This window comes from Littorina saxatilis, linkage group LG7, assembly GCF_037325665.1.
Source record: "Littorina saxatilis isolate snail1 linkage group LG7, US_GU_Lsax_2.0, whole genome shotgun sequence".
NCBI classification, from domain to species: domain Eukaryota; kingdom Metazoa; phylum Mollusca; class Gastropoda; order Littorinimorpha; family Littorinidae; genus Littorina; species Littorina saxatilis.
In genome coordinates this window covers 2,970,676-2,998,206 of record NC_090251.1, presented here as the reverse complement: position 1 = coordinate 2,998,206, position 27,531 = coordinate 2,970,676, and the positions used below count along the sequence as shown (strand labels likewise).

At 41.2% G+C, this 27,531-nt stretch overlaps 2 protein-coding genes and 1 long non-coding RNA gene across 3 annotated transcripts in view; 2 read left to right on the top strand and 1 right to left on the bottom strand.

The window, feature by feature from the left end:
* Positions 1–27,531, top strand: part of LOC138970484 (uncharacterized) — a 231,998-nt gene that overhangs the window by 195,736 nt on the left and 8,731 nt on the right. The gene's annotated exons all lie outside the window — the stretch shown is intronic.
* The window catches only part of LOC138971919 (uncharacterized), a 25,094-nt gene continuing 6,499 nt past the window's right edge, over positions 8,937–27,531 (top strand). The window contains exon 1 of the mRNA XM_070344765.1: positions 8,937–10,513. Within this exon, the coding sequence (XP_070200866.1) occupies positions 9,833–10,513 (681 nt within the window). The 5' untranslated portion in view covers positions 8,937–9,832. The remainder of the gene's footprint in view (positions 10,514–27,531) is intronic.
* LOC138970471 (uncharacterized) lies at positions 11,669–19,825 on the bottom strand. The gene is made up of 5 exons (XR_011456957.1): positions 19,101–19,825; positions 18,144–18,286; positions 17,129–17,352; positions 16,044–16,208; positions 11,669–14,719 (listed from the first exon to the last, which is right to left on the bottom strand). It is a non-coding gene; the product is annotated as an uncharacterized lncRNA (long non-coding RNA).

The following is a 27,531-nucleotide window of genomic DNA, read 5'->3' as shown; positions in this document are numbered from 1 at the left end:
AATTTTATACGGCCAGTAGATTGCAGCCATTTCGGCGCATATTTACCTTTCACGGCCTATTATTCCAAGTCACACGGGTATAGGTAGACAATTATTAACTGTGCCTAAGCAATTTTGCCAGGAAAGACCCTTTTGTCAATCGTGGGATCTTTAACGTGCACACCCAATGTAGTGTACACGGGGGGAGGTTCGGACACCGAAGAGAGTCTGCACACAAAGTTGACTCTGTGAAATAAATTTCCGCCGAACCTGGGATCGAACTCACGCTGACAGCGGCCAACTGAATACAAATCCAGCGCGCTACCAACTGAGCTATATCCCCGCCCATTATCTAGATCACGACACAAAGAACTTTAGTTTCAATCAAACGGCGGATTACCATAGCAGGTCGAGGTTCGCGGGTTCTCGAGTTTTGCGCGGGATCGGATTTTCCTGCAATGAGTCGAACCCTCTGGTCGAACGGCGTCTCCCAACGGGAATTCCCCCATCGTAAACATGACGAAGCACTGTAGTGGTGTCACATTGTAAATCTCAACGTGAGTGAGTAACAACTTTAAATGACGTGTCCTCAGAGCAGAATCTAGTTCAACGCCGCGGCGCAACCAGGCAAGGTTGGTTTTTTTTCGAAGCCTGTGTATGATTGTCCTGTTTTCTGGTGTACAAGAAAGGGACATGGAACTGAACCTCTGCGGCTTCAGTCAAGATCGATTGTCATCGAGATGTGACTGAGCGAGAGACCACAGTGATCACCGCAATGTAAGTTTGAACAGACATTTCCGGATACACAGCCAAACCCGGTCTGAACGTGAATCGGATTATTGAGTTTTCACTTTGTTGTTGTGCACTTTTTTGATTTCGAAATAAGCATGTTGCAGATAATGACTCTACTGTACTATTTAAATATGTTTGTTTGTGTTTAGATGATCTAGTGAAATAGGATACGATATTCCCACAAAGTGTTGATGTTGCAGTCAAATTAGATTGGAATATAAGTTTGTGTTAGTCATGATCATTGATGGTCGCAAGAACGGTCATCTTCTATAGATAGTTGGGAGAGGTGGCATGGCTCGTCGTTCAGTGTTGCCGTTCTCAGAGATCAGTTACTTTTGTTTTGTTTTGTTTTGTTTTGTTTTGCTTTTTCTATCCTAGTGTGTGCATCTTCACAACTGTCATACATGGTGTCAACTGCAAAAAAAAGTCCCTTTCAACCCGTATGGGGCCCCACATGATGTTAATCACATTCCAACATGTGACAGACGGACCAATCCCATTCGTTCTTCGAGAGAAGTTTAGCGGGAAAACCTTTTCAGTGCCTCAGTGAAACAGACGAATCTATGTGCTAAAGCGGGCAAAATGTAGCAGACGACACTTATGGATGGATTTATCATGACTCACAGCCATATTATGGTATAGTTTGACCGTTTCTGGAATCTACTAATAGATAACTATTGTGCGTCTGTGTTTGAATGTGTAATCAAACGATATGCAGAATAAAGTTATTCGACATTGATACACTTTGTCATAACAGGGTCATGCCAATACGTCCCAGTACCATTGTGTCCCAGTACCATTGCGTCCCAAAAAAAGATGACAGGTCCCTTTTTTAAGCAAGACCTTTAATTCAAGAGTCAAAATTTATTTTGATTTTAAGTGACACGTAGAAAATAACATATTGTAACAAGTATTATGACCCCTTTTTTCCTTCATGATTTTTTCATAAAGACGAAATGTACTGTCTGATTGTGCAGTTTCCAATAATTATTCTGGGTTTGTCAATTATTGTTCTCCAGTCACAGAGAGAGAGAGAGAGAGAGAGAGAGAGAGAGAGAGAGAGAGAGAGAGAGAGAGAGAGAGAGAGAGAGAGAGAGAGAGAGAGAGAGAATTGAATTGAACTTTATTAACAAGGATTAAGATTTAAGGCTACGCCTTTTCTTACAATCAGTCCTTGGGACGCGCAGACTCACAATGATAAAATTGAAAAATTGAGAGAGAGAGAGAGAGAGAGAGAGAGAGAGAGAGAGAGAGAGAGAAAGAGAGAGAGAGAGAGAGAGAGAGAGAGAGAGAGAGAGAGAGAGAGAGAGAGAGAGTGGGGGGGGGGCAAGTTTGTCACGGAACGATTTTTTTTAATAGTGGGTAATCTTGTTCAGAAACTTCGGATCGATTAGGAGCAACAGCTGGCAGCAGCACGGCGAGGTCGGGGAATTGTAGGATATTGAAAGATATTGCACTTGCTTGCTATTGAACATGATATGCTTACTAAAAGTTGTGTTTCGTTCTGAAGCTAAATACAGCAGTCTTCAATATAAGTGAAGATGGATTGTTTCTTCTTTCAACTGAAATCACGGGACGAAAATCTGAAGATCAATAAGATATGTAAGCGAAGAAAATGTCAAGCATGTCACGATAACGATTGTTTTCTTTACGTTAAATAGTTGAAAAGGATTAATGCCCATCACAATGTTGCAACAATAATGAATGTTTTAATGACCTTAATAAGTTGAACAAGATTAATGTCAATCACAAATTGTGTGATAATAATGAATGTTAAGTGTATTGTTCTACATTCTTATGCACCCCGGAAGACTAAGAACGAATTGAGTAAAATCTGATGTGACGAGACTGATCTATTGAGTTGAGATGCTTATCTAAAAACTTGTCATGATAACTAGCCAATTCCTATAAGATGTCTGATTCATTCATTTCTTGTAAGTTTGATATTGGATACGTTTTGAGAGCTTTAAAGTGGTGAAATTAATTTATTTTCATGCAAATTGAAAACATATTATCGCTTTTGCTTCTTGTGTCATCTGGAACCTATCGTTACATTTTTTTGGTCAATGTCCGTCCACATGTTTGTCCGACATCACCGGTACACATCTTTTTACATTTAGTCAAGTTTTGACTAAATGTTTTAACATAGAGGGGGGAATCGAGACGAGGGTCGTGGTGTATGTGTGTGTGTGTGTGTGTGTGTGTGTGTGTGTGTCTGTGTGTGTGTGTGCGTGTGTGTGTGTGTGTGTGTGTTTGTGTGTCTGTGCCAGTGTGTGTGCACGGTGTGTGTAGAGCGATTCAGAGTAAACTACTGGACCGATCTTCATGACATTTTTCATGAGAGTTCCTGGGTATGATATCCCCACACATTTGTTTTCATTTTTTCGATAAATGTCTTTGATGACGTCATATCCGGCATTTTGTAAAAGTTGAGGCGGCACTGTCACACCCTCATTTTTCAATCAAATTGATTGAAATTTTGGCCAAGCAATCTTCGACGAAGGCCGGACTTTGGTATTGCATTTCAGCTTGGAGGCTTAAAAATTAATTAATCACTTTGGTCATTAAAAATCTGAAAATTGTAATTAACATTTTATTTTATAAAACGATCCAAATTTACGTTTATCGTATTCTTCATCATTTTTTGATTCCAAAAACATATAAATATGTTATATTTGTATTAAAAACAAGCTCTGAAAATTAAAAATATAAAAATTATTATTAAAATTAAATTTCCGAAATCGATTTAAAAACAATTTCATCTTATTCCGTGTCCGTTCCTGATTCCAAAAACATATAGATATGATATGTTTGGATTAAAAACACGTTCAGAGAGTTAAAAAGAATAGAGATATAGAAAAGCGTGCTATCCTCCTCAGCGCAACCGCTCCCGCGCTTTTCTGGATTGTTAATTTCACTGCCTTTGCCACGAGCGGTGGACAGACGATGCTACGAATGTACGGTCTTGCGGAAAAAATGCAATGCGTTCAGTTTCATTCTGTGAGTTCGACTGAGCTTGACTAAATGTTGTATTTTTGCCTTACGCGACTTGTTTATTTTATTTTTATTTGTGAAATACTGCTATGTACCGACACGTTTTGTAATAAAAGTGCGTTTTGTAATAAATTTATTACAAATCGTGTTCGGCTTACACAATTTTTATTACAAATCGTGTTGAACGCGTTTTGTAATAAAAAGTGTGTAATCCGAACACGATTTGTAATAAATTTATTACAAAACGCACTTTTATTACAAAACGTGTCGCTACACTGCTACAGTAACATCTCAGAAATTTAATTCACTAGTATTGGGACCTAATGGTACGGGGACGCAATGGCACGTAATTGTATTGGGACGTAATGGTACTGGGACGCAATGGTACTGGGACCCAATGGTATTGGGACGCAATGGTACTGGGACGCAATGGTACTGGGACGTAATGGTACTGGGACGTAATGGTACTGGGACGTAATGGTACTGGGACGTAATGGTACTGGGACGTAATGGTACTGGGACGTAATGGTACTGGGACGTAATGGTATTGGGACGTATTGACATGTCATAACAAGAACACTATCCCTTTAAAGTTTTCTTTCATTCTCCCTTTCTCGTCTGCCGGGGCTAGTGCGCGCGCGTGGCCTCAGAGATTGCACTGCTCCGACACAAACCTCACAGGAGCTTGAATCAAAGCGCCGATCGGTCGAAGTATCCTAATCCTATGTGCATGTTTCAAAATCTTCTGTTTCGCCTGTGGTACATGGTGTCGATTAAAAAAAAAGTGCACTCATACATATATTTATATATGTCAAATTGTTCATTAAAATATCCACCATGTCCCTTTCAACCCTTACAGGATCACACACATTGTAAATCATAGTAGTATAATAATAAGGAATAAGGAGTAAGATGATAGATACTTCGATCGACCGGTGCTTTGATACAGAGTCCTGTGACTATAATGCCATTTCTTCTTCAGTGTCAGACATTAATTTATCGCCGGTAGAATCCGGAAGGGACATAATACAGTTTTCAGTGGCGGATTTTCACACTGCTAAAACCTGACTTTCTCGCAGTTGCATTGTCTGCATGCATTGCAACTCTACAAATAGCGTTGTAATTTGCAAGCAAACATCGTACATAATAAAGTTAATCAACTTTGGTACAATTTGTAAGAACGAGGGCATACCCCCTTTTCAATAATGGAATAAGTGTTTTTTGTCGTTCTCATGAGATCTGTTGCGGCTTTTTTCCATCTCGCGAGGTCTTGAGCTCTTTCTTTTGCTAATATATATAGCGAAATGGCAGATAACAGACAGCCGTATTTCTGTCCCGTACAGGCTTGGTCAGGCTCGGGAACCGGCAGTCACCGATATCACCCAAGAAATACATAGTTTACTTTTCCTTTTGCTTGTGTCTGTGCGACGATTAGAGCCCTGCAGATCGTGAGGACGTCGGTTGTGCGACGATTAGAGCCCTGCAGATCGTGAGGACGTCGGTTGTGCGACGATTAGAGCCCTGCAGATCGTGAGGACGTCGGTTGTGCGACGATTAGAGCCCTGCAGATCGTGAGGACGTCGGTTGTGCGACGATTAGAGCCCTGCAGATCGTGAGGACGTCGGTTCGAGCCCGGCCAATGATTTCTTCAGTTTAACTTCTTTCTTTTTCTTCTTAACTCGCCTCATTTTTGTTGCTCTATTTAGAATTCTACTTTATTTAAATGAAGCATTTTGATGATCGAACTGAGATTGCAACAAAAAAGCTAGTGAGTCACGGGTCAGTGCAGTTCCGCGTCCGCGAACCAAGCCGCGACGCAGCATTAGTTGACAAAATTCAGTACACACTGAAAGTAACATACAAAAAACAAGAACAAAAACACAACAATTTGTTTCAGTTAAGGTAAAACATAAGTCTGCTTCGCATCGAGTTCAACCCGTATCATGCATGTCTCTGCTTCGACAGAATCTTTGACACCTCTTGTGACTGTCAGTCGCTCATCAGTGATCGCGCTGTTGCCAAAATCTATATATATATACGACTAGTGTCTGTGTGTCTGTGTGTGTGTGTGTGTGTGTGTATCTGTCTGTGCGCGATGCACGGCCAAAGTTCTCGATGGATCTGCTTCAAATTTGGTGGGCATATTCAAGTAGACCCGGGACACGACACAACCTGGTCGATATTTCAACACGTGCTCTCAGCGCGCAGCGCGGAACCGATTTTGGTTCCACCTCAGCTATTTTGGTTCCACCTCAGCTTACCCGGGCCCCCATACCGACACACCATAGCCGCTACACCACATCACAACGCCAAAGTTCTCGGTGGATCTTTTTCAAATTTGGACACCGTATTCAGCTACACCCCGGACACAATATCATCGATGAGATATTTCAACACGTGCTCTCAGCGCGCAGCGCTGAACTCATTTTCGTTTTTGGGTTCATTTCACCATTATAAGTAACTCTTCCTTATCTTCTCCAGTGTTTGGCGTTTATCTCCCTTCCTTCGTGTGGCTTTCCCGTTCAGTTCTAAGTTACTACACTGCGCTGTCCACTGCGCTGAGCGTCTTCGGATATTCCCGGCGTTCTGTTACTGTTACCTATTTTTAGAAGGTCAACGCAGTGTACAGAACGTAAATTGGACCCGTAAATTATCCTCACTGTAAAAGTGCAAAGGTCGAATCAATTTATAGCCACGCGAAAAATACACTGTCATCTATCTCTCTATAGATACGGCTTCTCTGTGTTTGTGTGTGTGTGTGTGAGAGTGTGTGTGTCTCTATGTAAGCAACACCTGTGCATTCTTCAGTTCTGTTTGTGATGTGGTCTGGCGGCTTTTGTGTAATTTTATGTACTGGCCTTCCTTTGAGAAGCCATAACTTGCTCAGTCCTGTTTGAGTGGAGTTCGCCTCCAAAGGTGATTAACACGGTTACATTCGTCGACAAGGATGGGACTCGATATGGTCAGGAATGGCATTATGGCCACTGAATCATTTTCGTGCTGTTCCCATTCCACGAATCTGGGAGGGACCTAAGCTTGGCGGGTCCATAGTTCGGCGTACGGCTCTAAGTACTTCTTCCCGGCGAAGCCGGCTACCCGGCGAAGCGGGTATTCATTCTAGTACACAAATATATGTAGTTTTCCCCTTCCTGGCAGATATCCGTGTTGTTCAGTAGGTAGACCTGCCATCGTCTTTTGACTAAATGTTTTAACATAGAGGGGGAATCAAGACGAGGGCTTCGAGGTGTATGTGTGTGTGTGTGTGTGTGTGTGTGTGTGTGCGTCTGTCTGTGTGTGTGTGTGTAGAGCGATTCAGAGTAAACTACTGGACCGACCTTCGGCTTTTTCATTTTTTCAATAAATGTCTTTGATGACGCCATATCCGGCTTTTTGTAAAAGTTGAGGCGGCACTGTCACACCCTCCTTTTTGACTCACATGCGAAGCAAAAGTGAGTCTATGTACTCACCCGAGTCGTCCGTCCGTCCGTCCGTCCGTCCGGACGTCCGGACGTCCGTCCGTCCGTCCGGAAAACTTTAACGTTGGATATTTCTTGGACACTATTCAGTCTATCAGTACCAAATTTGGCAAGATGGTGTATGATGACAAGGCCCCAAAAAACATACATAGCATCTTGACCTTGCTTCAAGGTCAAGGTCGCAGGGGCCATAAATGTTGTCTAAAAAACAGCTATTTTTCACATTTTTCCCATTTTCTCTGAAGTTTTTGAGATTGAATACCTCACCTATATATGATATATAGGGCAAAGTAAGCCCCATCTTTTGATACCAGTTTGGTTTACCTTGCTTCAAGGTCAAGGTCACAGGAGCTCTTCAAAGTTGGATTGTATACATATTTTGAAGTGACCTTGACCCTGAACTATGGAAGATAACTGTTTCAAACTTAAAAATTATGTGGGGCACATGTTATGCTTTCATCATGAGACACATTTGGTCACATATGATCAAGGTCAAGGTCACTTTGACCCTTATGAAATGTGACCAAAATAAGGTAGTGAACCACTAAAAGTGACCATATCTCATGGTAGAAAGAGCCAATAAGCACCATTGTACTTCCTATGTCTTGAATTAACAGCTTTGTGTTGCATGACCTTGGATGACCTTGACCTTGGGTCAAGGTCACATGTATTTTGGTAGGAAAAATGTGTAAAGCAGTTCTTAGTGTATGATGTCATTGCTAGGTTTAGGTCAAGCATGTGAGTCGTATGGGCTTTGCCCTTCTTGTTCAACCAAGCTATCTTCGACGAAGGCCGGACTTTGGTATTGCATTTCAGCTTGGCGGCTTAAAAATTGATTAATGAGTTCCTTTCACGGCCTATTATTCCAAGTCACACGGGTATAGGTAGACAATTATTAACTGTGCCTAAGCAATTTTGCCAGGAAAGACCCTTTTGTCAATCGTGGGATCTTTAACGTGCACACCCAATGTAGTGTACACGGGGGGAGGTTCGGACACCGAAGAGAGTCTGCACACAAAGTTGACTCTGTGAAATAAATTTCCGCCGAACCTGGGATCGAACTCACGCTGACAGCGGCCAACTGAATACAAATCCAGCGCGCTACCAACTGAGCTATATCCCCGCCCTTAGTTAGGGTTAGGGGTTAGTTAGGGTTAGGTTTAGTGATGGCTGTGATAGTGTTGCTTGTCATCACTGGGTCCATACCAAAACACAATGGCGCTCTACACAATTTCTTTCACTGGAGCTTAGGGCATAGGGCCTCTTAATTTCTATCTTTCTTTCTCTTTCTCTATTTTTTTCTTTCTTTCGTTCATGTGCCTGTGCTTGCCCTCAGGTAGTCGAGGTGCAATCTGCACCCGTCACCCCTGTCACGTGATGTAACCTGAATACACTGACTAGAACACGGAAGTGTCACAACACGCACTGAGCCGTCTCAGCGAAGCGACAACACCTGTACTCAAAATCATCGCTACAACCGCCTTCCCTTCAGTCGTCACCTCTGTCATCGGTGTCTGCCTTCACCTCAATCCCTCATTGACCTCCTGCTGCTGTCCATAGCGGTGAGTGGTTGCTGCTGTCCATAGCGGTGAGTGGTTGCTGCTTTTCCTCGCCTGGTCTCAAGTTGCTGTCGGCTTTGTCCCTCCCCCTTCTGTTTCGTCTCAACAGGTCACACACAGATGGTTTGTTGTCAGTGTTTTTTATCGCCCATAAGCTGTCGAAAATGAGGACATTATTTGTCATTGCGTTTCATATGATGCAGGATAATAGTTGCGATTGTTTCAAATCGCACGATATCAATTCATTGAGTCAATTATCTCAGTCAGAGCTTCTGTGTCAACTTGGCACTTGGTGACGTGTCAACTTGTCAAGGGGAAGCAGCGATACTAATCTTTGCTGCCGAATGAAGAGTTGCCTCCCTTATACCAGTTAAACAAATACCAGCTGGTCTTTGCACACACACACACACACACACACACACACACACACACACACACACACACACACACACACACACACACACACACACACACACACACACACACACTGATAAGTTTGTGTGTGTTGATAATACAAAAAAACATGGGTGAATTAAATTCAGTGGGATTCTTTTTCGTCCTAAATTTGTTTTTTAAATCGCCCGTTTACAAAAACGAAGCAATACGATGCTGTAAGAACTAAAATACAATTTATTCAAGAACTGTCAAGCGATAAACGAGTATGACATCTTCTACAGGAAAACTTGTGTCCGGTTTTACAAAGTTGTTTAATGTTAAACGCTGTTCTGGTACTGGACTTTTATTTTCAGTGTATAATCCGAACGGAAATGATTCATGATCGTTAGAATTACAGAGCTTACGCTGACCGAACGATACATAGCTTAAAATGATGCATCCGTAGAAACCAATCGTAGTGTTTGTTGTTAGAGACAGAAAATGCGCACTATGACCGTCATCACCGCCACTACCACCACAACTCCGACATCAACCTGTCCAGGCTGTCGTTAGTTACCTCCGATTCTTATTTATTTGACGATCGTGTCTTATTTGTCCATTTAACAGTTTTCTGGACGATTGATTTTACTCCGCATCATGGCGAGCCCCAACAGTGGTAAGGACACCCGTGACAACTTGGTGGACATTGTGACACAGCTGTACCCTGACGCTCTCACCCGCACCTACATTGTTCCTCCTGTCCACCTTGCCCGGGTGCCTTATAACACGGACACAGTGCCCGGTACGGGTCAGGAAGTGCTTGTGCTGCCCTCTAGTGAGCAGCTTCAGAAGCAGCAGGGCAACATTCAGGCTGACTTTGCCCAGCAGCACGTGCTGCACAACTTGCAGCAACTCGGAGATTCCGGAAAGGAGGTCATGTTCGTGATGTCTGAGCTGAACTTTAAGAACTACCTCAACAAGCCGTTCTACGCCAAACTCACAGGTAAGCTCCCAAAGCCAGCAACCTTACCTAAGGAGCTTCGGCATCACGGGAAACAGGGAGACTTTGACATCCTAGTGATTCACCGGCTGTATGGTATCCTGGTCGGAGAAATCAAGTCTGTCGGTAAGACCGAGGCAAGCCGAGCGGACACTGAGGTGGTCAAGGTTATTGACAAGGCGGTCAAGCAGCTGGACAAGTGTGAGGTGCACGCCAGACACATGGTCAGTGACATCGCTCCCGGCCTGACTGTGAGGAAGACTCTCTTCCTACCCTACGTCAGCCAAGCTCAGCTACAGCGGATTCTGGATGACGAAACCAATTTCACGTTGCAACAGGTGAGAGAGAGAGAGAGAGAGAGAGAGAGAGAGAGAGAGAGAGAGAGAGAGAGAGAGAGAGAGGGAGAGAGAAGAGAGAGAGAGAGAGAGAGAGAGAGGAGAGAGAGAGAGAGAGAGAGAGAGGGAGAGAGAAAGAGAGAGAGAGAGAGGGAGGGAGAGAGGGTGATAAGGTGAAGAGTGAGAGAGAGACAGACAGGCAGGCAGAAGGACAGACAGACACTCAAACAGACAGACAGACAGACAGAGATAAATAGATAGATGGTTTATTCAGTGAGGCCATAGCCCCATGTGAAGGGGTGGGAAACAAAATGAAAAATACACATTCTCTCTCTCTCTCTCTCTCTCTCTCTCTCTCTCTCTCTCTCTCTCTCTCTCTCTCTCTCACTCTCTCTCTCACACTCTCTCTCTCCCCCCTCTCTCTCTCTCTCTCACTCTCTCTCTCTCTCTCTCTCTCTCTCTCTCACTCTCTCTCTCTCTCTCTCTCTCTCTCTCTCACTCCCTCTCTCTCTCTCTCTCCTCTCCCCCTCTCTCTCTCTCTCTCTCTCTCTCTCTCTCTCTCTCTCTCTCTCTCTCTCTCTCTCTCTCTCTCTCTCTCTCTCTCTCTCTCTCAACGACAATGGCAATGACAAAGACAATTCTTTATTTTTCGAGGGTAACAGAATAAGCATAGGTATACTTTTTTGCATCTGGCCCTCGCCCTAAAGATATAGAGACTAAATCTGCTATAATAACTACTACTACATAAATACTCTCTTACACACACACACACACACACACACACACACACACACACACACACACACACACACACTATCTCACCTGGCACACACACACACACACAAAGACACCCACACACACACACTATCATGCTGCACGCACACCCCCCTCCACACACACACACACACGTTTTCCCTCTCTCTTTTACACACACACACACACACACACACACACACACACACACACACACACACTGGGATAACCATTTCATGTTTACTGAAAATTCGCCGTGCAAAAACGACTCATTTACAAGACTACGCACCTGTCTTCCTATGTGTTGATTTAAAATGTCATTACTTTTCCCTGTCGGGATATTCAGAGCGTATCGGTGGCCATGAAAAGGTGACATAGCTAAGAACTTGGAGGTTGAGCGAACACACACCCCAGCCAGCAAAATTTTGCGCAGCGAATGCGTGTCGCAGTCGCCAAACTCTGCGTAACAACTGCACTGGACGCATGCGTAACGCGCGCGATTTTGCAAAGCGAAATACATGCGTGACACACTCGTTTTCCCTCAGATTACGCAGACCATACGCACCTCCAGCGCACGCTTATTTGACACCAAGACAAATTCGCACTCTCCACGCAGACGTCACGATTGCTTTACGCATTCTCACGCTATTAACGCGCTCTCCACGCAGACGACACGATTGCTTTACGCATTTAACGCGCTCTTGACGCAGATGTCCTGATCATCTTACGCACTCTCCACGCAGATGTCACGAATTATTGACGCATTCTCAGGCATTACGCGCTTTTTACGCTCTCTTCACGCAGATGTCACAATTGCTGTACGCATTCTCACGCATTTGACGCACTCTCCACGCAGATGTCACAATTGCTTTACGCATTCTCACGCATTTGACGCACTCTCCACGCAGATGTCACGATTGACCTACACAATTTTACACAGACCACACAACCGCTTTACGCACTCACAAACAAATAATGGGCAGTGCACAACATTGTATTGATCCAGAAAGACAAAGGTCAAGCGTGCAGGTTCGATAACAGAGATGATCATAATTATGTACAAGTTCTAAAACAAAAATGCAGTCAAATAAATTGATTAAAACAAAGGAGAGATTTGAATCTCGCTTATTGCCATTGTGACTTCCAGGTTTTAATTTCACTGCATTTTGACATACCAGCAGCACGGAAACAAAAATGATCAAAATACTATTCAAAGCAGAATTCAAATTGGCAGAACAAAGAATAAATAGAACAAAACCCTGATAGTCATCCTCGATACGCCGTAGTACATGCAGTGAAGAATCCAGTATAACTTATAAGAGAGAATTTTGATGTACACTCGTCACTATATCACATTGATGTAAACAAATAAATAAATAATTGGCACAGCCTAGGCATAGGCAGCAGTGAGTTGTATCAACATGTTTGAATACAGAACAGCAACAAAAAGAGAAAAAAAGTTCTACAAGCCAGCTAATAGTTGAACTTCAGATTACTAATGATATCACAAACAAACACTTAGTTAATGCCCATTCTCCAGGGATCGAAATCCAGTCAATGTACACCAAACTAGGATAACACATACATTTAGAATCTATCACGACTGCATAAAACATTGGTATGCAATTCACAAAGCAAGGAACTTGAAACATGAACATTGACATTAAACATACATATGTGCCCCACACACATTTCGGACAAGGCAGCTGAACGAAATTCAGATGTGGATGGAGCACAAAATAATTAGATGGGGCGGCGTGAAAGCATACTGGGACAAGGAACAAGCAAGAGAAAGAGGATAAGAAGATAAAAGGAAGAACAAACCGAAGAATAAGAAAGAAAAAAACAAAATAAGAGAAGGAGAGAGAAAAAAAAAGGAAAAAAAAAAAAAGGAAAAAAAGGGAGACAATCATATGAATGTGTACCATTTAAATAAAAGAAATTAAAAAAATTACTTTTAAAAAGGAGACATTTCAGGTTTTGATTTGAAGTGTGTTAACATATTCACATATACCAGTAACTTTGCATGGAAAAAAAAAAGTTCACAATGATTTGAAGCAAATTCAAATGCCAGAGAAAAAACAGAACAAAACCCTGATGTCATCATTGATAATCAGTGGTACGTTCAGTGAAGAAAAAACAATTGACACAACCTAGACATGGGCAGCAGTGAGTTATCAAGTTTCACTACACAAAAGTAACAACTACAATAATGAAACAAAAGGTAAAATGCCAGCTAATAGTCAAAATTCAGAACAATGATATCAAAAAGAAACACTTATTCAATGCCCCTTCTCCACTGATATGTATAAGCACACCAACATGACATAAACTCATAAATTTAAAAAAAAAACATGACATAAAACTCATAAATTAAAAAAAACTTATCAGACTGCGTAAAACATAGGTTTGCCATCTCAAAATGGATGTAAAACACGCAGCTTACTCACAAAATGATAGACAAGTCTCCAGCGGCCAGCTGCTCAGCAAACAAAATAAGGTGGCGAGGATCAATATAATTGAAATGCATTTTTTTTGCTGTTTCGGAGAGAACTTTGCCTCATTTACCTTACACTTCAAGGGCTAAATTTTTATCAGGTGCACCAAGACTTACATCTATAGAAATCCAATCATAACGGTTTTAAGAGCAAAAAAAAAAAGAAGTATATTTCTAGTCTCGCTTCTAAATTCTCAACTCAACTCCAAAAAATAATAAAGAACAACAAAAACCCGCATCATGCATTGTCTCCTTCAAGCTGCCTAGGTTGTTTGCGTTCGACTCCCATAAATGACAAGGAATTGTTAAAACCTTTTCTTTCTATTTGTTCACTTTTTGTTTTCTTCTTTTCTGAACTCTTTATACTTGTATTTTATTCATTTTAATTTAGCCTGAAGGTTTGAGTCGTGTATTAAAAATCGAATATAGTGTGTAAGTGCCCTTGAACAGCTTTTCCAGAATCATGTATTCTATATTTTTAGTATGGGATACCCACAAGAAAAGTTCAAATGCATCCATGCGTCTCCACTGATAGTAATGGTAGTTGAGCACTTCCAGTTTAGTCTTCTGTCGTTCTGACACAACCTAAAAGGGTACATCATGTCTGAACATCATCTGTAGAAGAGTGTGAAGTTTAAAGCTTAGCTTAAATAATGTCCAACAAAACCCCAGACTCTTCTGTACATTACCCATCAGCCACACAGACCTGAACTGTGAAATACAATTACTCACTAGCAATTTCTCAGGCGAGTCAAATCTTACATTCATCAAATTTTTGCAACTAGCATTGTAAATAAGCCTACAGAGATTACAAAGTTCAATTACTGCAAACCAAATCATGAAGGCTCTTCCATGGCCTGTTGTCTCTTTCTTTTATCACAGGCTTCCAAAAATCAGTCTTGAACGGCCGTCTTCAAGGTCTTGACCTGTGGCACCCGTACAGCTTCACGGAACAGCCTCTGCATGACAAAACAAAAAATAACATGAACTTAGATCATCAAACAACTATCACTGATTTGAGAAAAGTCTCAAGTTTATTTCCTGACGCCTGTAAACTTGCTAAAAATCATACAGACACACAAACTTGCATACACACCATACGCTTTTACAACACACCAACTATACTTGAGTTAGGAAATTACAACACATTGTAATCCTTGTAGAAGAGAAGTAAAAAAAATACCTACCCTAATATTTGTTTTAACCCTTTCGCTGCCAATCAAAACTTGGGTATGTGCATTCCTGACTGCCAGGGAATATTGGAGTTTGGGGTGTAATAATTCACAAAAAAATCTAGCTTCAAACTGGCAGTAGGTAGGTAAGTAAAACCTATGTTGTTTTTAAAGGAAATTGAACCAAGAATCTGTTTTTAGTGTCTAATCATGGAAATGATAATTAGTTTGGCTTATAATGATGTTTAAATATGAACTTTTGAAAAATCAGCCCGGCGCATCTTCCGGTGCCTGTGGATCAAACACAGGTGGCTGTTTTGCTCGCTCCAAGAAAGGATTATAATCACTGTCATCTACCTGTTTCCAACGAATTGTCCGATAGAAGATCTCCCCCTTCCCCTGTCAGTATCCATAATCATTTGCACCGCCTGTAGCGTCAGTCCGGCTTTGTTTTTCCCTACTAGGGCCCGGTCGACAGTCACCGTTAGCCATTTTGACGAGTCGAGATTTCTCTCCCATACCCTGTCGACAAGGCCGAAAATAGCCTTCAAACGCAAAACCGCGTCACCATTTATGTTTATTCATGAGAATGAGGTATCCTACCAAGCCATTGGCTGCTATTTGTGTGTCAGCAGTGACGTAGCATTTCTGGAAAATCCCGGAACGGAGAAGACGGGTTTACCCGTCCTAAGGCGCTGCGGCTGCACAAGCGCATGACTGGTATACCCGTCATAAGGCAGCCAAGTGGTTAAAGTTACCTTTACTATGACTTTTTCTTTGGGGGCCTTCGGAAATTCATAATACATGTACTGTGACGTGCAGACGCATATGTGACGACATCATACCGTTTGCTAACATCCTTATTTCGTATGTAGTCGAAAATCCATGACACTGACAAATGAGCTCAGGAACCTGGCTTCTAGCAATTTAATGTTAAGCGTAAAAGCTTTGACAACTATCATTCACATGTGAAACATGGCAAATTTAAAATTGATTCCAAAGAACAAAATTTGAGACAGAAATAACTTGTTGTTTTGTAATTGTAGACATGGATTTTATCTTCTTCCTAAAAGGACCAGGATGATTTTACAAATTATGAAAAACAACTCACTGTCGATGGCTTTTAGTCGCAGCGTACACCGTGGTCTCTTTCCCTGCCCTCCCCCAGAGCCCCCTGTCAGCAACCGTGTAGCCTATGGAACACCTTCGTCATCACAGCATCAGTAGTCGTCTTTAGTTCATGTCCACCAACCACACCGAGCTCATGGTCATGGATCTGAAACAAACAAAACAAGCCAACTGAATTCCACAAATCAAATATTCAGACAGCTCTTCTTCACATACAAACAATTCAATCTGGAAGCATCATACTGTCACCTGGAACAAAAAATCAATAATCGCACTTGCTTTAAAAAAAAAAGTTTTCAGAAGAGCAAATGGTGATTGAGTGTAGCATTGTCATAAAATGTAATCACACACCTCAGGTGACCTGCATCAATCATTCAATACTATCTCACAAATCTTCATTTGGAAAGCACAAACATAGTTAGAAGAGAGCGTCAACCGTGATACTATTCAGTGTGGACAATTTTTTTCTGACCCATAATCCGATGCCTACACAAAGTGAGAATCAGAACTCACAAGAAGGCACTGTTGCATGTTTGTGATTATTTGCTTGAGTGTAGCACTTGCAATTTTGAACTTGAGGAAACAGCGTAGCAATTTCTGTTACATCCCTGAAAACCTAGCACTAGCAGATGGCAGCTCTGGCCACAGAGCAATATTTGCATTATTTCTCACAGATGCAATAATCACAGAAAACAAAGTGGTGCATGCATTTTCCGCACCCCACATGAGAAAAAGAGGCCCATCATTGTGCGTACCCATAAGCATAGTTTTATCATCAAAATGTGTTGGTTAAATTCACAAATGTGACCAATACGCATAAACCTTGCATGAATTCCCAGGATAATGGGAAACTGGTCATGACTGAGAACTGATGAACAGTTAAGATACACCCGTGAACCGTGATGACATCTGGCATCCTCCAAAAAGCACACACTCAAGGTAACATTTAAAGCCTAAAGAGCGTCTAACAATAACATGTCACTCTCACAAGATCTTGCTACAGTTATCTGGGGAAAATAGCACAGGCATGACTGGTCTGCTTCAACAATAGCATTCAAAGCCACCTACCAGTGATCACTCCTTCGACAGATCCATCATGTGCCTTCAACATCTTCCACACTCAACAGTAAAAAGATGACTCCATCGAACAGTAGCACAGGCTCCACCATGATTCTTTGGCGACCAATTACTAAATTAGTCGCATCAGGTCCATGTGCTCCTGTAGAACCTTCTCCAGCAGCAAGAACTGATGTTTATCTTGCCGCTCTGCTCTGCTCGTAGTCTTGTGTCCGCTGAATGGAAGAAAAGAAGAACAAAAAGTCATTTACATGAAGCAATACATATTTTAGACAATCTGTCGGCCTGAAAAGAAACCATCAGCACTAAAAAAACAATCTGAGCAAATGTTCAAAGTAAACGTGACATCTCTATATTTTTGAATTCAGGAGAAGATGAGGAATATATATATTGCAATCAATTTTTAAAGGGGCATACAGAGTGGCATTTGATGGGGTAAAAAGATGTAGGGACTCAGCAGTTGGAGATGAAAATTTTTGTGTGTATTTACTTCAAGCAGATTTTTTTTTATTTTTTTTTTAGACAGAAGAACAAACACACACTAAAAATCCTTGTTTAAAGTTGAACTGACCTTAACTTTTCCTCCAAACACTAGAACTTTTTGTATTCATTCAAAAATATTCATCAAAAAGGTTAAATTTTAAATTAAATTTTGCAGACTTTGGATGAAAAGTTACTCTTCTCTGGCATCCCGCGGACACAGTTCACACTTTCTCATCAATGAGATGCCTGTGTTAAACATCAATAAAACTATTAAAATAAAATAAAAATTTAAATATAAAAATAAAATCGACCAACCGCCCCCACCCGATTTTTTTTCCCTTTGCTGGAAACAATACATTTGTTTCACTAAAACAGTAAAAGAGATCAGCTGAATTTGTTTGACACATCTGGTTATAACTAAAAGAATAAAACACAAAATAAGCCAAAGTCACAGAACAAAAAGACGCTGTCAGTGTCACTATCAATGACTCTGAATGAGACACTCATTGCTATCGAGCCATACCTGTTCATCTTCACCTTGCCGGGACGGAACGACAGTCTGCGTTACTGGCATCGGTGGCGGTGTTAAGGTCACTGTCCATCTCAGCTTTCTTCACCTTCAGTTCAAACAAGCAGTGAGCACCGTCATACTCAAGTCAAAGCTTTCTGAAAAAATAAATACTTGGAAGTTAAATAGGATCACATTGATTCCCAAACCTAACAGTAACAGTAACACGCAAACATCAAAACTGGAATATTAATTATTAAATATAAGCATCTCAATTTCACTAAATTAGTATATTTATTTTCTCTGTGATGTATTTTTTATTTTTATTTCAAAAAAATCTGTTTTTCAACTTTATCACTGCACACGCTGACACAGCCTCTGCCTGCCTCTCTAGTCTATGCATGCCTCGGGAACAAGGGTAATTTTTCTCTTTTCCGAGACTCAGACACAGAATATTCCACTATGACTATGAGTCTATGTCAGTATGCGGAACTGAAAGTTGAACATCTGTGGAAAAATAAAAAGATACAAATAAAAAAAAACCAGATATATGAAGAGCCTATTAGTATTACTACTAAAGCTCCTGACAACTGCTGCCGCAATGACTCGACCAGATTAGGAACCAACCAAAGTTCACCAAGAAACAGACAATGAGACATAAAATGATAAACGAAAATTCAGTTTTTATGGTGCCGTGAGCGACCCGCGAATCGGGATTCGGATGGTATTTTCACTCTTCCACAACTCCTTAAAAACAAACCACTGCATCAATCAACTTTATGTTTTTGGAAAAGTTAGTTCATTCATCCATCTTTCAGACAAAACAAACATGAATGAATAGAACAGTGTTCTTCTAGGCGAAAAAAAAATCGAAAGTGTGAGAAATTCTCTCTGCCATCAAACTCGGAAGCCGAAGCCGCGAGCTATCAAAAATTCAAATTCCCAAATCTTTCCTTCAGTTGATCAACTTACCTATTCTTGAAAGAAGTCAATCTTCATTTCAGAGAGAAGGATAAGATTACCTTGCATCCAATAAGCAAGTCAAAAATACAAGTCAATATGAAGAAAAAGCAAAAAAACGCCGATACAATTCTATGTGGATTTGACAGACTTCTTGCCAACAGGAAGTTGGAGATTGTCTGACAGACAAGGGAAATAACTTCAATAAATTGCTCTTTTCAGTCAAGGTAACTGTCTCCCCTGAAATTGAACTTTCATAGAGATTTTCTTCCAAAGCAAAATAAAATAAAATGAAAATATGCTGAGAACAAATTTTATGTAACCATTAACATCAGCCTTTATTTTGAGTAGATAATTAGTTTCAAAGTTACTTTAGTTTACATTTTTTTGTTTAATCTGAATTTTTTTAATGTTTTTATCGTTTTGTTATGGGTGTTCATATAGATTTCAGTTATCTTTTCTGTTCATATAATATTTTTATTATGCTTTGCCTAGATTTTTCCACGACATTATTTTGTGGAAAGCTGATTCCTACAACAATACCAAATCCCCATTACAATAATTATATTACATGCTAAAACAATTATAATGATAATACAAATTAAAATAATCATATTTATTTTAAGATAAAAATAATCAGGATAACAATTAAGCAAATAAATGTTGGTAATAACAAAATGATTAAATAAAAATTAAATGGGAAAACCATTACATAAAATAAAAATATTTTTATTAAACTTTTAAATGCATTTTTTTTTTAACCGAAACTGTCTTAAGATAAACTGAAAAATAACGGATTGAAAGTTTTTATGCAATTTTTTTTCTAAAAAAAAAAAAGAAGTTTTTGAAGAAGAATAATTATTCATAACCAAAATTTAAAAGTAAATATTTTTTAATAACATAAAATATAATAAATTATTTCATGAAGTAAATGCATAAACCCACGGTATAAAATTAGGAAAAACAAAAATTGCAATCACCTTTTCATTGAATCCATGCGTGCTAAACACTGCGTGGTGAAGTCGTTTCGAATGCGACAATCTGCGTAAAAGTTGGCGAAAAGTAACGCGCGCGAAGCGAAGGTGTCACGAGGCCGTACGCATCCCCGCATGAAAAACGCAGAAATAACGCATGCGTCACGCAGAATCATGCTGGCTGGGACACTGGTACCCAAGGAAGGAAAAGGTAAGGTGATTCCCTCTCGCCTCGCTCCCAAAACAGTAAGGTGTCACAGGTGATACATTATGTTGACGTCAGGCTGTAACATACTATTTTTGCATTAGTAGATGGACTTAGTAGATGGGTGGAAGCATGAGTGGTGTGATTCACTATAAACCAAATACTTGGAACATAAAAAACTTGATGAGAAAGTATAAAACATTTTTTTTAATTCACACACTTACACACTCACTCCCTCACTTACTCACACTAACCTCGCACACTCAAAACACACACTCATACGTAAATAGACAGACGGACACACACACACCATTACAAACAAACACACACACATTGTCTCTCTCTATCTCACTCACACAGCATACGCACACACATAAACACACACACACATACACACATACACACACACACACACACACACACACACACACACACACACACGTACTCACGTACGCATAGAAATGCGGTACTCTCTCTCTCTCTCTCTCTCTCTCTCTCTCTCTCTCTCTCTCTCTCTCTCTCTCTCTCTCTCTCTCTCTCTCTCTTTATAGAGTCTCATAATTGTATGACGTCTATTATGTGCGGGGACCTTTTCATAGCTCTACACTGTTGACATGAATGGCGTTCCGCACAGGTGATTTTAATGAACAGTAACCCACTGAGTAAACACGGTAAGACAGATTCCTCACGTAAGACTTGCAGGTCAATTTTGATTCATATCAACATACTCTAGCCTGAATAGCCAAGCCCGTCTTTCGCGTATGTAAAGTAGTCAGTTTTCTTTACCTGTTCCTGTTCTGAAAGGAAGCCTTTCAACTTGGGAAATTCGCTTGCTCTCGTACATAACCTAACGCTTGAAAGAAGCCAGTCTTTTTCCTGTGCTTACGAGAACAAACATTAATGAGAGAAGAAGCAGAAACATCGGTAGTAACTGTTGCTCCATAGCTCTTACTGCTCCCATACTCAAAGAATAATGCGATGTACAACACCACTGGTGTCAGTGTGGACAATGCGATGTACAACACCACTGGTGTCAGTGTGGACAATGCGATGTACAACACCACTGGTGTCAGTGTGGACAATGCTACCAGGGAGGTCTTTAAACTGAATTTCCCAAAGCGCGCAGGTTAAATTGATTGAAGGATTGAACCCGAGACAATGGCGGCCAGAAACACACTGAACAAACAGACGCTGATGACTGGCGACAGATCGTGACGTCACTCTACCCCGACGCTCTTACCCGTACCTATTGTGTGCCGCCGGTACAGTTCAACAGGGTGCCCTACGTCAGGGGCAGTGTACCCGGTACCGGTCTGTCTGTGCATGTGCTACAGCCACGACCTAGTGCCAGGTTTCTCCACTCAGCTCTTAGTACCAAGCCTGAGGGAAGAGAGGGAGAGAGAGAGAGAGAGAGACTTAGACTTAGACTTAGACTTAGAACATTTTATTCACATAAAGGGTAGACATTTTAGGCCATAGGCTTAATCTTACAATGTGCCCTTTACATTCACACAAACACATATTCACGCGTGCGCCCGACTAGAATCATAGAAACATCAAGCATACAGTAATAATAAATAAGAAAAGTAGTAGAAAATACATGAATGGAACATCAATAAAGCAATTACAGAATGGAACACTAATTACGCAATCACATTTGCGCACTCACTCGCAGACGCACAAGGAGAGAGAGAGAGAAAGAGAGAGAGAGAGAGAGAGAGAGAGAGAAAGAGAGAGAGAGAGACAGACAGACAGAGAGAGACAGACAGACAGACAGACTCAGACTCAGACTCAGAACTTTATTACAAAAGGATAAAGGTTTTAGGCAAAGCCTATTCTTCCAACCTGTCCTTTATACAACACATAAAGACAGACGCACATTACAAATATAAATTCAATCATATAAAATACAGAAATACATTGTACAGAATGCAACACAATGTGCATTTAAGGAATTACATAAGGAGAACTAAAAAAATTACAAAATTACATTGACATAGTTATACCTTTCATTTGGGAATAAGTTGCTCCGATCAGCTACACATCCGTTAACATTAGTACAAAATGTTTAACAAAATAACAATCGAACAAGACATTTCATTCACGAATGATGTGTGAACGTGACTGTCTCTTAAACATTTTCACTGAAGTTGCATTTCTTATCTGTTGGGGTAAGGAGTTCCAGAGAAACGCTCCCGAGAAGGCTAAACTCGATTTGTAGAGGTCCATGCGAGGTATAGGAGGGATGATTTTTTGGGACCCATATCTTTTTGTGGCATGTTTGAAATGTGATTGCAAATATTTAAGACAGTCGTCATTTAGAATTTTATACACGAACACAGCCTTGTTTAACGTCAACTGATCTTTCAAGGGGAGGAAATTCAAGAGCTTTAGTTTATCATCCGTGGACCTATTCAAATCATGCAGAATAAGTTTTGCAGCTCGGCGATGCAGGGAATTGAGTCTTTTTAAATGAACATCACTGCAGTTATCCCAAAGTGTCGATGCGAAGTTTATATGAGGCATTATGTGGGCGTAATAGAACATTTTGAGTGCTGCAGAATCAGCGTAATGCCTTAATTTTGATAACAGGTACACATGTATTTTTTGATACTAGTTTGCAAATATTACTCAAATGAGTTTGCCATTTCAACTCTTGATCAATGGTAACACCCAATAATCTATGTTCCCTAACTTGCTGCACTTGAGTTGAACCAACTGACAGTTGTAATTGTAAAGGACTTAATTGGTGTTTTTGTCTCGTGGTTATCACCATACTCTTTGTTTTAATCGGATGAATGATCATTGCATTAGAAACGCACCACTCAGTGATTTCATCCACACTTGTTTGAAGAGAAGAGTTGACGGATTCCAAAGATTTTTGACTGGTGTGAACAGAAGAGTCATCCGCGAAGAACTCACATCTAACTTTTTCATCCGGACACATGAAGGGGTAAATCATTTATATAAATACAGAAGAGAGAGAGAGAGAGAGAGAGAGAGAGAGAGAGAGAGAGAGAGAGAGAGAGAGAGAGAGAGAGAGAGAGAGAGACTGAAACTGAACTGAAACAAACTAGTACTGAACTTTATTACAACAGGATTTTAGGCAGAGCCTAATCTTGCAACCTGTCTCTTATACACACACTTAATGCAGACTCACATAATACTAATGATAATAAGAAAACTAAAATCATTTGTTCCTATACACACTGCAAGAGGGGAAAAACATCATGCGAAATACCGGCACGGTTGGCCTAGTGGAAAGGCGTCCGCCCCGTGATCGGGAGGTCGTGGGTTCGAACCCCGGCCGGGTCATACCTAAGACTTTAAAATTGGCAATCTAGTGGCTGCTCCGCCTGGCGTCTGGCATTATGGGGTTAGTGTTAGGACTGGTTGGTCCGGTGTCAGAATAACTTGTGACTGGGTGAGACATGAAGCCTGTGCTGCGACTTCGGTCTTGTGTGTGGCGCACGTTATATGTCAAAGCAGCACCGCCCTGATATGGCCCTTCGTGGTCGGCTGGGCGTTAAACAAACAAACAAATCATACGAAATATAGTGTTGACATGGCAACATAGTTACATTCAACGCATTGCATATACACATCCAAAAGGGATTAGCATGTATTTGCATTACAAATTATATTTCCTGTGGAGAGGAATTGTTGTTATCATTCGCTTGATTGATATGATTATCAAAACACACACAAAAAGCACAAACAACAACAATATCAGACATGAAAGTATTCTATTTACCCATCAAGCCGGAATGAGAGAATACGAATACGAAAGTTTAATTGCCATAGGCCATCGGCCCCTTGCAATGGGGATATCACACATCACGCGCAACGAAGGCACTGTACAAAAACAAACGGGTGGAAAACCGAACCCGGAATTAGTATCCACTTGGTCACATCCAAGTCGACAGTGTCTTTAGTCTGAGACTGTTCCGTTTTAACAAGATATTTTTCGATACCGATCGCGGTTTGTCAGTCACAACTCAAATATGAATCGGTGTTCCCACGAGCTTCGTGAAAATTCAGCCTGGCATGGCACGCAGGTAGCATTGTACCAATGTAGACAGGACCTGGAGATCTGCAGTCAAATGGTCCATTTCTTCTCGAAAGGTGTTGCGGTCGACTTGGGGCAGGCGCCGGATAGTTGGGGGCATGTCATCCTCTTGTCGGTACGACGTGGTCTCGGCTGTTTCACAGTCATATGTCAGAACGTTGTCATCTCCCCTTGCAATCAGCTGTTTCTTGCCACCTTTTCTTTCACAGACGACTTTTATGTTAAACAGTCTTGCTTTCAGTTGAATGTTCTTTGAGCAGTTTAGGGCTAGATCGTATACATCGCCTGGATCAAATTCTTTGTCTGTTGCTGCCAGTTCCGCTGCAGTGGTTTCATCGTCTGCTATCGGTGACGTCACATCGCAACACACCTCTGACCTGACATTCTCGCACGTGGCTGACCTTGTTGTGTCACAGTGGGCACGTGGCTGACCTTGTTGTGTCACAGTGGGCACGTGGCTGACCTTGTTGTGTCACAGTGGGCACGTGGCTGACCTTGTTGTGTCACAGTGGGCACGTGGCTGACCTTGTTGTGTCACAGAGGGCACGTGGCTGACCTTGTGTCACAGTGGGCACGTGGCTGACCTTGTTGTGTCACAGTGGGCACGTGGCTGACCTTGTTGTGTGACAGTGGGCACGTGGCTGACCTTGTTGTGTGACAGTGGGCACGTGGCTGACCTTGTTGTGTCACAGTGGGCACGTGGCTGACCTTGTTGTGTCACAGTGGGCACGTGGCTGACCTTGTTGTGTCACAGAGGGCACGTGGCTGACCTTGTTGTGTGACAGAGGGCACGTGGCTGACCTTGTTGTGTCAGTCACAGTGGGCACGTGGCTGACCTTGTTGTGTGACAGTGGGCAGGCGTGTGCTGTGTTGGAGCGTCCAGGCTGCGTGTTTCACGTGTTTTTTCAACCCTGGAATGTTGTTTATCATAGTCTTTTCTTGGCGAGTAAAGAGGGTACGTGTGAAGATAAGCACTTGCCTGTGTTTGCTGCTCTTGTTCTTTTGATCTTGCGTAGACCGTAGCTCTCTCTGTGTCCCTTCGTATCTGACTCGGTGGCTTGCGACGATATCTCACTTCAGTGCTTGGTTGTGATGTTGGCGTTGTAATGGCGGCTGTCTCGAGGCTGGTCAGTCGCAAAACAACAACGGTCTTCCTTCCTTCTGCGGACACCTTCCACGAAGTGAGTTGGTTTTCGGTTAGCAGGGCCTCTAGTACGACTTTCACTGCAGTTGGGAGTCCAACAACAGACATGGTACTTGAATATTTTAAGATTTTGAGCTGGTAAAATCGCAGCAGTCAAAAATCCGCCCTGTTCGGTCTCGTTCCGTCACGTGACCCCCAGGAAGAGAGAGAGAGAGAGAGAGAGACAATGACAATGACAATGACAAATCTTTATTTTTCGAGGGTGACAAGAATAAGCATAGGTATGCTTTTTTGCATCTGGCCCTCGCCCTAAAGAGGGACTAAACTATTTTACTATAACTATGACTAGGGAAAAAAAGGTTACATAAAAACATTAATGGTAGAACATATAAGTTTATGTACATGAAGCGCATTATGTAGAAGCATTGTAGATCATAAGGTAGTGTTCAAAATTGGGTGTAAAGCAATGAAGATAAACGGAAAGTAACCCAACAATACATTAGCTCAGCAAAACAATGTATTACAGAGCCAAATCTTCGTGATTTTGTCACAATAAACCATAATTCCGATAATGAACAACTGTATACAAAGAAAACATACCAATCAAGTTTATTTGTTCATAGAGTTCATTAAATGGAAAGAATATTTGGTTCTAAAAGAATCTGTGTTGGTGGATTGCCGCAGGGCGTCCGGAAGAGCGTTCCAGAGGCTGCTTCCTGAATAAACAAGACTTGATTTAAATAGGTCTATCCTAGGAAGAGGAGTGTTTAGTTTTATAAAGTGGTGCGAATTCTTCAAAGAGAACTTTGAGCAAATGGTTTCGGGTGCATTTTCTGTCATAATTTTATGCATCATTATTCCTTTGTTGTAATTCATTCTTGACTTCAGAGGTAGGACCCCTATGTTGATGTAGTCTGAGTCGGTGAGAGTAGTCTGTTTGAGTAATACTACTTTTAGCGCTCTTTTGTGTAATCTGCTGAGTAGCTTTAGGGAATTATCACTTGCAGAGTCCCATAGAGTGGATGCGTAATCAATAAGAGACTGAATATGAGCAGTGAAAAATAACTTCCTGGCTTGACAATTAAGGAAGTGTTTAATTCTAGATAAGAGGTACACTTTCTTTGACACTAATTTACTAAGTTGTTCAATGTGAGTTGACCAAGACAGGTTGTTATCGATGTGGACACCTAGAACTTTGTGATGGTCGACTTTTTCCACTATATTGCCGTCAATCATTAAATCGGGACCAGTTGAGGTAAAATTCTGTCGTTTTTGTCTAGTTGTAATTATCATATATTTGGTTTTCTTTGGGTTAAGAGACATGTGATTTAGGTCAGTCCATTCTGTCAGCTGGTTTAGACTTCCTTGGAGGGATTCTGATAAGCGAGTTAAATTTTTGTTACTGGAGTGAATTGTGGTATCATCTGCAAAAAGTTCACATAAATGTTGAATATAAAGGGGGAGGTCATTAACATATATTGAGAAGAGCAGAGGTCCTAATACCGATCCTTGTGGTACACCGTAATCTACAGCTTGCATGCTCGATGCTCTAGTGTTTGTAAGAACTGTCTGTTGTCTGTCAGAGAGGAATGAACTAACAAGATTGATAGCATCATATCCGACGCCATACAAACCGAATTTTCTAAGCAATAATGTGTGATCAATTACGTCAAAGGCTTTTGCAAAGTCTACGAAAATGGCACCACAGAATTCATTATCGTTTATTTTGTCCAACCACTGATCAACAAGAGAGATTAAGGCAGTGTGGCAGGAATGCTTAGCTCTAAATCCTGATTGTTTAGGATGGAATAAGTTGTTTTGGTTGAAATGTGTTAGGATGTGTTTGTTGATATGCTTTTCCAGTGGTTTTGATAACACAGACAAAATGGAAATTGGCCTATAATTTGAGGGGTCTCTTTTGTCACCTGATTTAAACAGAGGAATGACTTTAGCCTGTTTCAGGGCGACTGGAAAATATTTTTTGTCTAAACAGAGATTGTAAATGTAGGTAAGTGTTTCAGAAATTACGGGGGCTGACAATTTAAGAATCC